At 44.9% G+C, this 15,868-nt stretch overlaps 1 protein-coding gene across 3 annotated transcripts in view; it reads left to right on the top strand.

Annotated features, from left to right (window-relative positions):
- The window catches only part of LOC119160735 (chorion peroxidase), a 1,158,638-nt gene that overhangs the window by 677,541 nt on the left and 465,229 nt on the right, over positions 1-15,868 (top strand). For all 3 annotated transcript variants that reach the window (XM_075881050.1, XM_037412942.2, XM_037412943.2), the window contains one exon: positions 15,491-15,688. In XM_075881050.1, coding sequence (XP_075737165.1) covers positions 15,491-15,688 — 198 coding nt within the window. The remainder of the gene's footprint in view (positions 1-15,490; positions 15,689-15,868) is intronic.

Genomic DNA, 15,868 nt, shown 5'->3' with positions numbered 1-15,868 from the left:
ATTAGGAAACTCTGGCCTGGCTGAGAGAGGAACCCACTACAACAACGCCGAGCACAAAACACGCAATGTGTACGGCGTATGGCAGTGGCTTTTTCATTTCATTTAATTTACCCTCAATCGCACATAGCTTTACATGGAAGACGATCAAAACGCCCTTCGCGAAAGCTCTATCACTCCTTTTCAAATGGCAACTCTTGTTCTGCTTCTACCTTCCAAAAGGGGTCAAGTGAGTACCCCTAGAGGATTGGCGTGTCAAAATGTTTTACTCTTTTTTCATAGTGTGGTCCCGCATACCATCCCATGTATTAAAGTGAAGCTGCAGTGGCCAAGTTTTTTAACACAGAAGGAGGTCGCAATTGCTATGCACTTTCGCGCATCTGCATGTCTGCCCACGCCGAAGTCAACATATCTGAAAATAGTTTTTCCCACAAGGCGGGCACACCTTTCAATGGACATGCCAACAACCACTATGAAATCAGTGGCTCGTCTTTCACTTGTACTATGTTCTAGGTAAGCTCGTGTTATTCAGAGGTCAAACCAGGATAACCATTCAGCGAATTGACCATTTACGAAGAGTGTTTCGCTTTGATTGAGAATCCAGGAACTTCGGTCGTTGCCCTTGGCGAGTAATTGTGCAGCGTCAGTGCGAGTGCTCTTAATTCTGGGAAATAATTGTCCATCTTTTCATGGACTCGTTTGAGGTGCAGCTGGATATCCTGAGAGATTGTTGCTTGGAAAACATTTCTTTCTTTCTCTGATATATGATTATGTTCCTTCAGCTGGTCGACCGAATTCTGAGAAGCATATCAGCCAATGAAAGTACCAGAAACGTTCAACCGGAATACAATTACCCGGGACGCTGAGCCCGGGCTACCGCTACCCTTGCAAGTAATCAACATGACAGCAAGGCCTGTTTCGTAGACGCCGCCTTGTATCAAATTGGTCTCAAATTCGCCGTGGTTGTCACTAGCCACACAGGAGAGCTGGCTAACTGTACCTCGCTCTACACCAAGGACCCGCTCGTGGCCGAGCAGGTTGCCATTGCACTGGCAATAGTTGACGACAATGTGGTAGTCATATTTAGTGAATTCAAATCTGCAGTTGTATTATTCAGTAATGGCAGAACTTCGCTGCAGGCCCTACGAATTCTCCAGAAAAGTCCTAAAGAACTTTGTCATCATAACCGTATTTGGTTCCCAGCTGACGTCAGACAGAACTCTGGCTGCCCCATGAACCTAAACATCGGGTCGCAGTGCTGTGCGTGTATTGACTGACCGCGCAGACACTGGTCGATTTAAGGCCGTAGAAAACAGGGATGAGACATCCACTTGTAACGAAATTGCCAAGCATTTCTACCTCTCCCGTCCATTCTTCCCACGGCCTAGCCTTAAGCTCAGTCGGCCTCACGCTCTCAATTTAAGGCTATTGCAAACGGAGTCGTACCCAAGTGGACAAGTTTTCTACAAATTCCATATACCCAGAATTTCATGATATATGCAACCATTACAAACTCGCCCCGGCTATGCTTAAACACATACCCTGGGAGTGCTATACAATGTAAAACGACGTTAACTCCAATGCTACTTTTCTGATGTAGGTGGCTGCCTTGAGTAGCTCCAGCTTAGCCGACCAGAAATAGGCCGTCCAGCAAGCACACGATGCGGCTGTAAGGCTAGGCCTCTCAGTTTCAACGTAGGAGCCCGTTCACATGGTTTTCCAGGAATATTATAAATGTTGTTCTATCAATCTATCATTATGGTTCGAAAATCTCCCTTTGTTATGCTGAAATGTCTAAACTCTGTTTTCAGCTGTTTACGTCGTTCGTCGATTCATGTACTTTCCACCTGTAGCACACCTTCACGGTTGAAATTCGCAGTAGGTGGTGTTGTATATAGGAGAGAAGATGACGATGAGTGCATGGGGCCATCTAATGAAGAGGATGTTGTTAAGGCATGGAATGCATCGTTCCTGTATGTCTAAATGCAATGTATTGGCAACGATATTTCAACCCATGCAAGAGCAACGTTCCTGCTGATTTCTGCAGCATCACCACAATCAGCGTTCCGGGATTACATTGCAACCACCACCGCCTTTTCTGCCTTCGCCTTGTCATCCGGCTGTCAAATCAGACCAGGGAAAGCATACCTTTGAGACGTACATGATGGCTACCAGAGCATCAGATCTTCCAGTCGAACACCGGAAAGCCATTCTGCTAACCTGTCTTGGCATTGTGGGGCAGCGGATTTTCTTCACAATAAAGCAGTCTTGTTCTCCTACCAGTACTCTTCTCAGCTCTTCGGGTGCAGGTGACACCGGCTCTACAAACGACGCGTATGACTATGCAATGAACTTTGTTTTAGACCACTTCAAGAGTTCAGTCAACGTCATCGTGGCTCAGTCACCGTGCTCAGCAGGCAAGTGAGACAGTGGAAGAATATGGCACTGCTTTGCAAATTCTCATCGCTGACCTTATATTGGAAGTCTCGCTGATGAGTTCTTACGTGACCAGCTCGTCTCAAAGACTACGAATCATCAGTTACGCGAGCGTTTACTTTTTGAAGTCTCCTCACTCACGCTCTTACGTGCTATTACAATCGCTAACCAGTACGAACAAGCGGTGAGCAAAGCTAAAAAACTTTGCGACGATGCTTCAGTTCACCACGTTTAAAAGCGCAAAGCTCTTCTCTGCCTCCAGACCAAACAAATTAATGTACACGTTGTGATAAGTGCAAAGCCAAAGCAGTGAGGTATCCTGTACAAGGCACCACAAATTTTTGAGCTTGTTATTGTTGTGACGTGGCTGATCACATTGCAAATAATCCTGCGTGTAAGGCTCACCAGCGCAGATGTCGTCGCTGCGAGAAGACCGGGCACTTAAGACATTATGGGTTAGTCGTCTGGATACTCTTCGAAAGTTCGTCAAGTTGTAGGCGATGATGCCACTAGCTCACAGCGTAGCGGCAAAACAGTTTGTGTTGTCAAGGAACACACGCATGGCATTTCCGCATCCGTCACTGTGGAAGGTAGCACTATCTTGTTTCTGGTTGGTATTCTGTCGCTAATTTGTCTAAAGAACTCTATCATCAGTTTTTTGCAAGAACTTGCCCTACAAAGTCGACCTCAGTGCAGCTTTTGGACAACTCCAAGTCAAAGAAATGAGTTCGAGGATGTTTTGTCTTCCGCTGCGTTTCAAAACAGAACTGCTTGAATTCTTCTGTATGTTGTATCTGAAGGCACCACTGTATTGGGTTTAGACGCTATTGTGATACTACAGAATAACATAGGAGGTAGAGCACTTCAGCGCCTTGCATTGACTTGCAGCACTCCTGTATTGCCAACTGAGTTACGTTCAGAGTATGAACATCTCTTTTACAAACATGTCAAACTTGTTAAAGGATTAAATTACAAAGCTAAAGTTCACGAGTTCATTCCAGCCCCGCCGTGGTGGTCTAGTGGCTAAGGTACTCAGCTGCTGACCCGCAGGTCACAGGATTAAATCCCGGCGGCGGCGGCTGTATTTTCGATGGAGGCGGAAATGTTGAAGGTCCGTGTGCTCATTTTTGGTGCACGTTAAAGAAGCCCAGGTGGTAGAAATTTTCAGAACTTTCCACTACGGCGTTTCTCATAATGATATGGTGACTTTGGAACGTTAAACTCCACATAATAATCGTGTTCATTTCTTTTGTTGCCAGCAAGTTAAGGCGGCTGTCATTTACTCTACGTGAGCAGGTGTCGGCTGAGCTGCAGAAACTTGATGCTTGAGACATAATCAAACGCGTTGATGCCTCTCAGACGGTTTTTCCTATGGTGGTTGTTAGAAAAAAGGATGGCTCAATATGAATGCGTCTTCATCTGCGTGAGCCCAATAAATTGATAGTCTTCGATAGCTTTCCACTTCCACCGACAGAAGAACTGTTGCACAGCTTAGATAGTTCCAAGCGACTCTCAAAGCTAAATTTGGCGTTTGCTTACCATCAGCTTCAACTAAATCCTGAAAGTCATGATCTGATTACTTTCAATACGCACCACGGGTTTTCTCGCTTCAGGAGACCACGCTTCAGCTTAGTTTTAGCCCCGTCGATTTTTCAGAAAATGATGCATTTCACACTCAAAGGGTGCAAAGGTGCAAAGGGTGCAAAGTTCAAAGGTTGCTTTTTACATAGACGACATTATCGCATATGGTCGTTCTCAAGAATACTATCTGGCAAATATTCGCAACGTTTTACAGTGGCTTTCTAAAGCAGGCCTGAAACTTAATCAGAAGTGCGTTGGGAACGGCAAAGTAGTCTTTCTACAGTGTCATCTACCTAAGCGATGAAAGATTCTGTGGTGCTTTCATCCATAAATGAACTTCGTTCCCTGCTTGGCCAGGCGAGATTTCACTCAAGGTTCGTTCTCCATTTTTCGGATGTTGTGGAACCTCTACGGTCATTGCATTGAGCCATCAAACCAATTGATTGGACGTCAGCTGCCACAGAGTGTTTCGTTCATTGTAAATCGCTGCTCACAGCTAGTAAGGTACTAAATTTCTTTGACCTGAACCTTGACGGCATCATCGTGACCGATGCCTCCGCATATTGGTTAGGCACTGTGCTACAAGAGAACGAGAGAACTTTACAGACGGTTGCATTTTCCTGCCGAACCTTGCGCTCACAAAAAAGGAAATATTCTGCAGGTGAACGTGAAGCTTTAGCATGCGTTTGGGCTCGTGAACATTCTCACGTTTACCTTTGGGGTCGTCTCTTCGTCCTTCGAACTGTCCATAGTGCCCTTGTTAACTTGTTGTCTACTAACGGTGTTGTACATTGACCAACGCGCATTTCACGCTGGTATGCGTGACTGCTTTGCTACAACTACACTGTAGAGTACCGCAAGTGAAGTGATAACGTGGTGACAGATACACTCTCTTGACTGCCTTTACCAGGAGATACCAGTCAGGTCACTGAAGATAAGCTTGTTTGCCGTCTTTCTCCGATGCTAAGCATGACAGAATTACAAGCATCGAGTGCATCTGACAAGAGAATCGCAAAAATAATGGACTTCTTTTTGTCGTCTTGGCCTGAGAAAAATGTTTGGAAGCGGTCCTAATGCCGCTAATGCCATAGTTTTATGTGCGTGAGCAGCTATTTATTGTGCACGACTTCCTTTGCCGTGGTGAAACAATCGTAGTCCCAAGTAGTCTTACTTGTCATTTGATGCAAGTTGTACATGAATCGCATCCGGGGATTAATTGTTCAAAAAGTCGACTGCGACAGTTGTACTGGTAGCCTCGATTGAACGACCACTTAAAAGAACTTGCTAAAACATGTCTTCTTCACCAGTCTTGTGACAAATATGCACAGCCTACTGCAGCCCCTATGCAGCCAGTAGCTTTTTCCGACAAGCCTTGGGAAAAAATTTTCATTGATACGCTTATTGATTATCACAGAAAATGGACAGAAGCTTTTCAGACGAGTTCATGCGGCAATGGTCAAGAACTTTCTTTTACAAGTTTTTGCTTGGTATTACTACCCGAATGAAAAAGTTTCTGATCAAGGACCACAATTCAGTTCAGTTGAATTGGAGGAGTTCATTCGGGAACATGGCATACACCATTGCTTTTCTTCTGTTTACCAACCACAAGCAAACAGAATTGTAGAAAGGTTCAACAGAAAGGTTCAATTCTCACTTTTCGCACAGCGATCTAACAATCACTTTTTGATACTGCTCCCATGCCCACAAGTGCTTCGTGAAACATTGCTCGATTGCGTTGATGTTGTGCTGTTGCTGCATCTGTCAGGCGACATGGAGACTAACCCTGGTCCTTCTAAACCCCGAAACCAATCCACAGCTCCCGATGAACCTCAAGATACGAACTCGGAGCAAATGAACACAATGCCTCAGATACTCAAAGACATCAACGAACGGACAATCGCATTAACTAAGGGGCAAGCGGATCTTCAAACAGATATCACAGAAATCAAGTCCGGCCAGCAGGCAATAGAAACAAAGCTGGTTGACATTTTCGGCCGTCTTGAATGCTTAGAATCAAAGTCGGAAGTGATAGAGCAGATGAGTGGTGACCTGGCGGCTGTCAGCGACGCTGCAGAACGCTTGATGTCGCAGCAGGACGTCTTGCAATCTCGCCTGGACGACCTAGAGGACAGGTCATGGAGAAGTAACCTGCTTGTTCATGGCATTCCGGACTCGCGGGAATTGTGGCAAGACACAGAGGAGAAGACGCTAGCTGCACTATCAAGTGCGACAGGAAAAGCCATTACTGGAAACGATGTCGATCGCGTTCACCACATAGGCACCTTTTCCAGCTCCAAAACTCGTCCGGTCATCATTAAATTTCGCAGCTTCAAGATGAAGAAAGCGATTCTTTCCGACCGCGCTGTTTTAAAAACTAAAGACATTGCGGTATCAGAAGATTACTCAGTCGCAACTAGGCAGGCTAGAAAGAAACTTGTAGAATTCGGCAAAGGCCAACCCCACTCTCCCCAATTCCAATTGCGCTATAACAAACTAATAATAGGTGACCGGTGCTTCATGTACGATACCGTGTCTGACAGCGTAAAGGAAATAAAACGGGCGCCACCTACTGCGCCACTTCCCAATGCCACGTCCGCCGCACCGCTTTTGGCGAGTGCGTCTGCGTTGTCCGGCAGGCCTACCAGCTAGGAACACGCGAGGGGAGCTAGAGCACCGATGCCATGTGTCTCCGTAATTCTAGCAAATACTCGCAGTGTAACAAGCAAACGGGAATCCCTTAACTCTGTCATTAACACAGCGCAGACATCGTAGCACTCACTGAAACATGGTTGCACACACACATTCATGATAGTGAAATCTTCGACGTGTCCTGTTTTAACATTTATCGCTGCGATCGCACCTTGCGTCAAGGCGGTGGCGTATTACTTGCTGTCAAAAAGTCTTATCCATCTCACTTAATTCACGTTCACACTGATTTAGAATCTGTATGGTCTTGCGTTGACATTGGGCACCGGAAATTTGTTATGGGCGTTTGTTACCGTCCACCTTCATATCCCCCAACGTTTGTGTCTGAACTACACGATGCGCTGAATATTGTTTCTACACGACACCCCACTGCTCCTATATTCCTTATGGGTGATTTTAACTTCCCACAAATTTCTTGGTCCTCGGAAACCCCCGCATCCAAACCACCTTCATCTCAAACAACAGAATTTCTCAATCTTTGTTCATTATTTTCTTTTTCCCAGCTCGTTTCTGAACCGACTAGAACCACGCAAGAGACCGCGAACATACTAGATTTGATATTAACTACGCACGCTAATTTTGCTTCCCCGATTTCATACTTACCCGGTCTGAGCGACCACTCGCTCCTTTCATTTAATATAAACGTTCCACCAAGCAAGGCTACGACCTCTACTAAGCAAATTCGCGACTACTCAAGAGCAGACTTTGAAACTATTAACAACGAACTAGATTGCTTTCTGGACATTTTCTTGTTGCATTTTGATACGCGTACCAATCAAAAAAACTGGAACCTATTTAAAAATAAAGTTCATGAACTAACTGATAAATACATCCCTCTGCGCACAATAAATTCTAACCCGGAGGCGCCTTGATACAACAAGCAGTTAAACAGGCTGTCTAATCAAAAAAAGTGCTGCTATCGTCTGGCTAAAAAATCCCCGAGTGATTACCGATGGAACGCATACACAACCGCCAACAAAGCATACATTGCAGCAGTAAAACTTGCCAAATCACACTTTTTTCAGCGCACCCTTCCTTCTATGCTTATTAACGACCCTAAAAAATTTTGGCGTGTGATCACTCCTTCTAAAACGAATAGTATTACATTGACTGGGCCAGATGATTCCATTATACCCAGTAGCGAATGTTCTCCCCTACTCAATGCAGTTTTTTGCCAGAACTTTGTTGTTTCTTCTAACCCCTCAATACCTGAACTTCAGAACTGTAATTATCTCTCCATGAACCCCATTGTTACTGACCCAGGTGGTGTAAGTAAAATAATCCAGTCACTGAAACCCTCATCGAGCCCCGGTGTTGACCTTATTAATACGAAGTTCTTAAAAAGTACTGTTGTGTATTCCTCTATTATTTTGTGCAAAATATTCCAGCAGACCCTCGACACGAGCATCCTGCCGGCGGATTGGGAAGTCGGGAAGGTGGGGCCACTCCATAAGTCCGGTAACAAACACACGCCTAACAATTTCCGACCCATATCACTAACAAGCATTCCATGCAAAATTCTCGGACATGTAATTTTTTCCCATCTGGTCAAATTTCTTGAATTTAAGTCTTTCTTCTCACCCAAGCAACATGGTTTTCGAAAGAAGTTCTCGTGCGAGACCCAATTGCTTTCATTAACCCACAAGCTACACTTAATTTTAGATCGCCGTTCATCCGCTGATTGTATCTTCCTCGACTTCTCCAAGGCTTTTGACAAAGTGTCTCACAAGCTACTCCTTTACAAACTAAGCAAGTTAAATCTAGATCCTAAGTTGTTTGCATGGATTGAGTATTTCCTTTCTAATCGTTTCCAGTTCGTCACAGCCAATAACTATGACTCTCCACCCAGTTCCGTTCATTCCGGCGTTCCCCAGGGCTCTGTCTTGGGACCACTTTTGTTTTTGATATACGTTAATGACCTACCTAGCTGTGCTCTCTCTAATATTCACTTGTTTGCAGATGACTGTGTTATTTTTCGAGAAATTAACAACGATAACGACGTTACGGCACTGCAATCGGACATTAATGCAATTTCTAACTGGTGTGAGCAATGGTTAATGGAACTTAATACAACTAAATGCAAAGTCTTACGCATTTCAAGAACAACCCTTTCGACGGGTTCCTATTACCTTAACAACACACTTCTTGAACCTGTGACGTCGTACCGATACCTGGGAATTCACATAACAACTGATCTTACCTGGTCGCTTCATATTAATACCGTTATTAATAATGCTAATCGCCTGCTTGGCTACCTTCGCCGCAACTTCTTTTCTGCACCTACCTATTTAAAAACACTTTTGTATAAATCATTGGTTCGTTCTAAACTCGAATATGCATCATCCATTTGGGACCCGAGCCATGACTATGTGGTGACATCACTTGAGCTCGTGCAGAACAACGCAGCACGTTTCATTCTCGGTAATTTCACCCGTGCGGCAAGTGTCAGTCCATGAAAAACTTGCTTCAATTACCCACTCAAACTTCGCGCCGCAACACTCTCGCCTCTGTCTCTTTCACAAAATTTACTACCATAATTCGCCCCTATTCAGTGAGTTAATTACTCCTCCTTCATATATTTCTTCTCGTATGGATCACCGACACAATGTAGGAACAATACCATGCAACACCAATGCCTTCTCTCAGTCATTTATTCCTCGGACGTCACAAGATTGGAACCGCCTTCCCGGACTGACCACCGCAATCGAAGACAACCATCAGTTTCGTGCAGCACTAGCTAACATTGTATGATTAGGGCCCATGTATGTTTGTACTTATCTGCTTACTACTTTTGTTGCTGCTTTTTAGTTTTTTGTATAACCTTGTAACCCACTCCCCTCTGAAATGCCTGTAGGCCTTGAGGGTACAAATAAATAAATAAAAATAAATAAACAGAGTCCTTTGGTCTTTGTACAGATGGCAGTATACGAGTTGCGTGATATCCGTGTCACCGTGACGGACTATTTGGGCGTCTACCACTGCGCACCTCATGCCACAATGGCAGTTGCACCCGCCGTTTTGCTGCACGAACAACTGCCACGAACTTGATTAAGCATTGTTGGATAACCGGTTTCTCCATTTTACTAACATCCAGCATAGTCAATAAAACAGCTGCATGAGCGTGTCAAACAGAACAAGCTTCATTCAAACTTCACACTGACTGCCGTCGTTGAGCCCAGACTAGAAACTTTGCCGTCGGTGACTAAGTCCATGTGGAAGAGCCGTATCTTCACGGGAAAATATCTTCGCGCTTTTCGGAGCTGAAGAAAATCATTAAGCAACGAGAGCAGGGCCTCATTTCTTTCAAGAGACGGTCACGTACGGAACTCTTCCAAAGTTCAAGCAGTACACCCAGAAGCTGTGGGGAAGCTGACAAGCAGTCGGCCTGGAATCCTAGATTGGTATATGGCCTCATCGGACCAGCCTTTTCAAGTTACTGCCCCTGCGAGTGAAAAACACGAATGTCCACCTACGCCACTGCAAGGAACAGAAGCCCGTACTAACGAATCAACTTCACTGCCGTCAGAGTCATCTTCACTGCAGAATGAAATGTCCGGCCAGCCATCACGGAAGAGCCGACGCGCGAAAAAAACTTCATTGAAGCTCAGGTACTACGTGCAACGCAAGCGATAGCTTTTTGTTATCAGCCTGAGAAATGTGTATAGGAAAGAAGATGAGGATGAGCATGTGGGATCATAGAATAAACAGGGTAATGCTAAGGCATCGAATGCATTGTTCTTGTGTGTTTTTTTTTAATACAAGTAGTTGGGGGGGGGGGGGGGGACTTCTGCAGCTGCATCGATCACAAGAGCTGCAGGCGGAGGCTTATGCAGGCTGCGCGGAGAAGCTCGCTTTCTTTCCTACTATCTAAAAAGAGACCCATCGCAACATCATCCGAAATTTTAGCATTTTGGACGCAGTGCCCATGGAGACATAAGGAACTGAAAATCTCAAAAATGCAGAGTTGTCACTGCATTTATTTATTTTGAGACATGAAGCACTCACTTATAAGATGTGTGTTTACAGGCTTTTGTAGGGACAATAGACACGTACCCTGCGAATACGGTAGCTGCCAGCTGCCTCGTTGTTTGCCCTGTCCTATTGAAGCAGTCTGCTTCAAAGTGCGCTGAACATATGACAACACATCATTACTTTTTCGCGTCCAACCTTTTTGCCTCTATGTGCGACCCAATGTACTACGCAATCCGACATCATTGTAAAACATAAAACTTGCAAAAGAATGATGCGCGGTGGCTCTAGGGCACCCGCACACAAAGTTAAATATTTGCACACGCGAATGCATTCATAGTTGCCAACATATATAAAAACATTTGAGCACAAATGCCTTGTAACAAGAAAAAAGTAATGCCTTGCGTTTGCTTCATGCGATTCGCGCAGCCACATGCTGCACAAGCGCTCACCATCGACGAGACAAGTGATCACAGTTCACTGCACCCCATCGCGGTGGTCTAGTGACTGAGGTAATCGGCCGCTGACCCGCAGTTCGCGAGATCAAATCACGGCTGCACCGGCTGCATTTGCGATGGAGGCGAAAATGTTGTAGGCCCATGTGCTCAGATTTGGGTGCACGTTAAAGAACCCCAGGTGGTCGAAATTTCCGGAGCCCTCCACTACGGCGTCTCTCATAATCATATGGTGGTTTTGGGACGTTAAACCTCACATATCAATCAATCAATCAGTCAGAATTTCTACAGTGCTCCACTATGGCGTCTCTCATAATCTTATGGTGGTTTCGGGACGTTAAAGCCCACATATCATCATCATCATCATTATCATCATCATCAGTTCACTGCCATAGCCTCGTTGTTCGATTAGAGACACCGCATGCAACATCACCATCAGAAAAACAGCGCCGAAACCACATACGCTGGCACGTGCCGAAATTCAGCCATCTGCTTTCAGCCATGAGCAATATGGTGCAACGTCGGCGTCACCCGGGGGCTTTCCCTTCACTCCAGAAGTTGGTCAGCAGACGCCACAAACAGAGAATAACTGCGCCATTTTGGCACGCCTGCATGGTGCACCAAGGCACTCCACACGCGTTGACATACCGTTTAAAGCAATAAACGCACTCAGAAATCAAAAGCAATAGGCGTACCAATGCACTACGCACAAGAAAATTGAAAATGTGAACTGCGTGGTCAAAACTGCATCCTCAGCTCTCACTGGCTCTAGAGAATGCTAGCAACTCTATCTGCGGGTATCTGCGGGTTGATTGTCCCATATTTTATTCTGCTTTCAGGAGTGCTGGAAACTCTCTGCTGCATAGAGTATTGCCACGCTCTCTCGAAAGAGTGCTGGTACTATGACTAAACGAGAGCAAACATGCTGCCTCCCAAGAGTAGAGCCGTGCTTCTCTGATAGAGATCACATATCCTCAAGAGTTGCGCTGCCCTCTCACACAGTTTTACAATCTGGTCAAACCAAAGTGCATCAACTCCCTTCTAGAGAATAATCACTGCTACTGCGACTAACTTCTAAAAAAAGAGAGAGATATGCGTCGAGCATTTTCGACAATCTAACAGTGAACATGCTATACCTACAATTCTTGAAGCTTAGGTCCCATAAACGCGAAAGATATCGGCACCCACATTATAATTGAACACCACACAGCAACAATAAACATATACCTTTCGCGCTACGGAGAACCACATATGTATAGAAACTAGTATATATATCCATGAGGTCTACCCCAACTCCTAGTGCTGGTGCAGATACATCTTTATTACACATATTTGAAGAGAAAACTTACATCGAGCATGTGTATGTTTCTCGTGAACGTTAAAAAGACATGTAGGCGCGTAAGTCTTCTACTACAAAACATGTCATTGAATGTCGTTTTTGTTATTTAGTTAAAATTATCACCCGGCATTCTGTGATTTCGTCTCACTGCGGTGAAGCCGCTTATGTCTAAGTCTGAAAGCTTTAGCTGGGCACTTACAAATACAGTTGGGATGATATTTCAGCTGTGCTAGCCGAAAAATATTCTACGAAAGATCCAGTGTCCGATGCGACTAGCAGTGCTATGACGTGTACTAGTACATCATAAATACAACGCTGATTGACAAAAGCACAAATGAAACGCATCTCTGTCAATGTGTACATTTTTGCTTACCTCGGCTGCACTTGAATGTAACTATTATGGGCTTGAGATATGCTTTAATTTAAACCTTCTTGAGCCACTACCACTGAGAATGGTTTAACCAAATATGACCCGTGAAACTCCCAGCGAATGTAGGCCTAGCGTACCGGCCGTGTTCGTACATGTCATCGGCACTTTTAGGTTTAGTGGTACGCGATTCTGAGACTTCAAATGACTGTTCGGTAGAGTATTTCCTTCGGTTAACCTGTATGTTCCGTTCTTTCTTGCATACGGTGTCCGCACATGGAGCGAAGACCATCAATGTGAGGCGCTTTCAGCTGTAGCGCACACAGGCCGCCGCCGAAAGCCACCGGGTGGTCTCGCCGGCACTTCACTGACTCACAGGTCGAAACACATGCAGGCTGGTCACTCTGTACGCGTTCAGAAAGAAACACGGATACTTTCGTGCACATGCAGTTTCGCTGCTAGCAATCGGCTATGGCTCTCACATTACAAATACAAATTAGTACACCCTGACACGGCCACTGCACTATTATTACGTCTCTTGCGTTAAAAAATGCATCTTATTCAATCAAGCACGCGCGTACTTGTTGGACATTATAGTCGATATAAAATTTCCGTGCACGTCATCCAGCAAAAAAAAAAAACAATTGGCTCTTGGACTCAGCAGTAACACCTGATAATCTGCCTCAGCTTCTTCGTATTTTTATATAATTCTTTTCCATGTTGTGAATTCTGAAGAAAACTTGACGTTTTGGCCATTGCGGCATGTTATGCATGTCAAACTGCAACCTGTGAAACGGTACGTTTCGTATTTTTTTAAATTCACGACCATATAGGGCTGCCTGATGACTGCTGGTGCTTTTTTATTCATTTCGGTGTTTTGAGTTTCGTGGGCTCTTTCTATTGTACGCAATGAGTGGTGTTGACAACTACAGTCGTCCAATACGCTTGGAGTCGCAGTAATTAAAGAATACTAGAAGGTGTCAATGATGTAAAATTATTCATGCAAAGACTTGTGGTGGGATAAAAACCAATGTGCTACGTGAATGCTCGTGAATACGAACACGGTATGATATATGGTCAACCTTCTTTGTCATGTTGTTGTGCTGCGTCTCACATTATCCAATCAAAAGTACAACTCACGCTGCTTGCCCCATTGGCGAAAAAAACCATCAAATAGGTTAAAAGGAGCACATTACCTGCACGCTCCTGGAAATAAAATAGAGTGGAGCTTTTCAGTTAGCGGTTAATTATTATGCCTACTTTGTGGTTGCAGTTTCGCATACCTCGATTGGCTGTAACAGTGCAATAGGCAAGTTCTCTGAAATAGAGCTGTCGCACTTTGGGACAATCTAGCACGGGCGCGTACTTTGCAAAGCGAAACGTATCAGGGGTGTGCATGATTACGCATGGAGCTACAAACAAATCAAGCTTTTCCGCCTTCAATTTTCGGAAACAGATATGGGTCGTGTGATTATGGCAAGCTGTTAGGATATTATGGCTTCAGTCAGTACAATTCCAATGACATAATGAATGCGTACAGCCGGGCTAGATCACATAGCACTCCAACGTGAACCTCATTATGCATACAGGTAATGGTGGCTGAGGTTTGTGGTGCCGTTTTACCAATACTTGTGCTAATAATAGCAGGACGCATTTAAGACCAGTAGAAGTGACCAGAATAGTAAAATTAAAATTGAATCTGTGCTTGCACTCTATTTTCAACATCATCCATGCTTATAGCAAAAGAAAGCTCCGTCCCAAAATACGCTCATCAGGTTAATACGGTGTTGTTTTCACTTCTTCGAACAGCGCGTATTACCGCGATGGCGTTAAAGAGCTCGTTTTGTAGAAATTACGTCGTCGACGTTGTTGGTTGTAAGAGAAAAATCATCATCTTACTCGGTAACAGCGGGGACCAAAGCTGAGTCGTTCGGGTCCGAGTGGGTATAAAACCTGAATAGTTGGAATGCTAAGCAGATATTCTACCACACGGCCACGTTTTTGCTTTTGAATAAAGTGAAAAGAACTTCCTCGGCTTGAAGGGCAGTGCGAGTATCTTTCATACTTTACACACACACACCCGCTGTATACATGCTTAACAACACAACATGAAATATTGCAGTATAGTACTAATAATAATAAATACAAGCACTCATTGTCAGCAGCTGTCACAACATGTCTACCTTAAGGCTTCGATGTTTTAAGCTGGTCACCCAGTACAAAAGGGACGCAGGCTACTGCACCTATTTCGTTAAGGCCGCGCAGTGGATGTATAGAAAGTTCACACCAGTTTCATCCACTAAAAGTACGCACTAAGAATAAAAAATTCTGGGTGCGAGTTAGGATAGAACCCGGGCTGTATCCGTGGCACGCAAGTGTTCTGCAACTCACCCGCGTTTCTGCTAGAAAACACAGAGAAAACTTGCTCTGCTCGCAAGTGCCGCCTTTTTTGCGTGCAGCCCACTACACAGAATGCAGTCACATGTGCATATAGGAACGTGACATTGACATTGCGATCAACTATTAAAGGTGGAGCTTGAGGGTCCCTTAATTTTTTTGTTTGCTAGCATGGGAGACAATATATCAAATAAAAAAAATAAAAGAACGATTTAAGCACGCGGCTGAATGCCTTGGTTGCAGGAGACGCACGTGTCAACGAGCAAGTGGGCCTGACGGCGATGCACACCCTGTGGATGCGGGAGCACAACCGAGTCGCTGGCGAGCTGAAGCGACTCAACCCTGGCTGGAAGGACGAGATCTTGTATCAGGAGGCCCGGCGAATAGTGGCCGCTGAATTCCAACACATCACCTACAACGAGTATCTTCCACTCCTACTCGGTTCGTGCCACTCATGAGTTTGCACGCAGCGTCATTTTTTCTCCACATCAATAAACTGCGATTCGCAAGAGCTGCAGGAAGAGATCGAAAATCGGCAGAGCCCATGCACTCATGCGAAGCAGTCCGCAAGTGCATGTCAATGCTGAATTTTTAGGCTATGACCCACGGGTTGCGAGGTGG

This window comes from Rhipicephalus microplus, chromosome X (genome assembly GCF_043290135.1).
Source record: "Rhipicephalus microplus isolate Deutch F79 chromosome X, USDA_Rmic, whole genome shotgun sequence".
NCBI lineage: Eukaryota > Metazoa > Arthropoda > Arachnida > Ixodida > Ixodidae > Rhipicephalus > Rhipicephalus microplus.
This window is presented reverse-complemented; position numbering and strand designations above follow the sequence as displayed.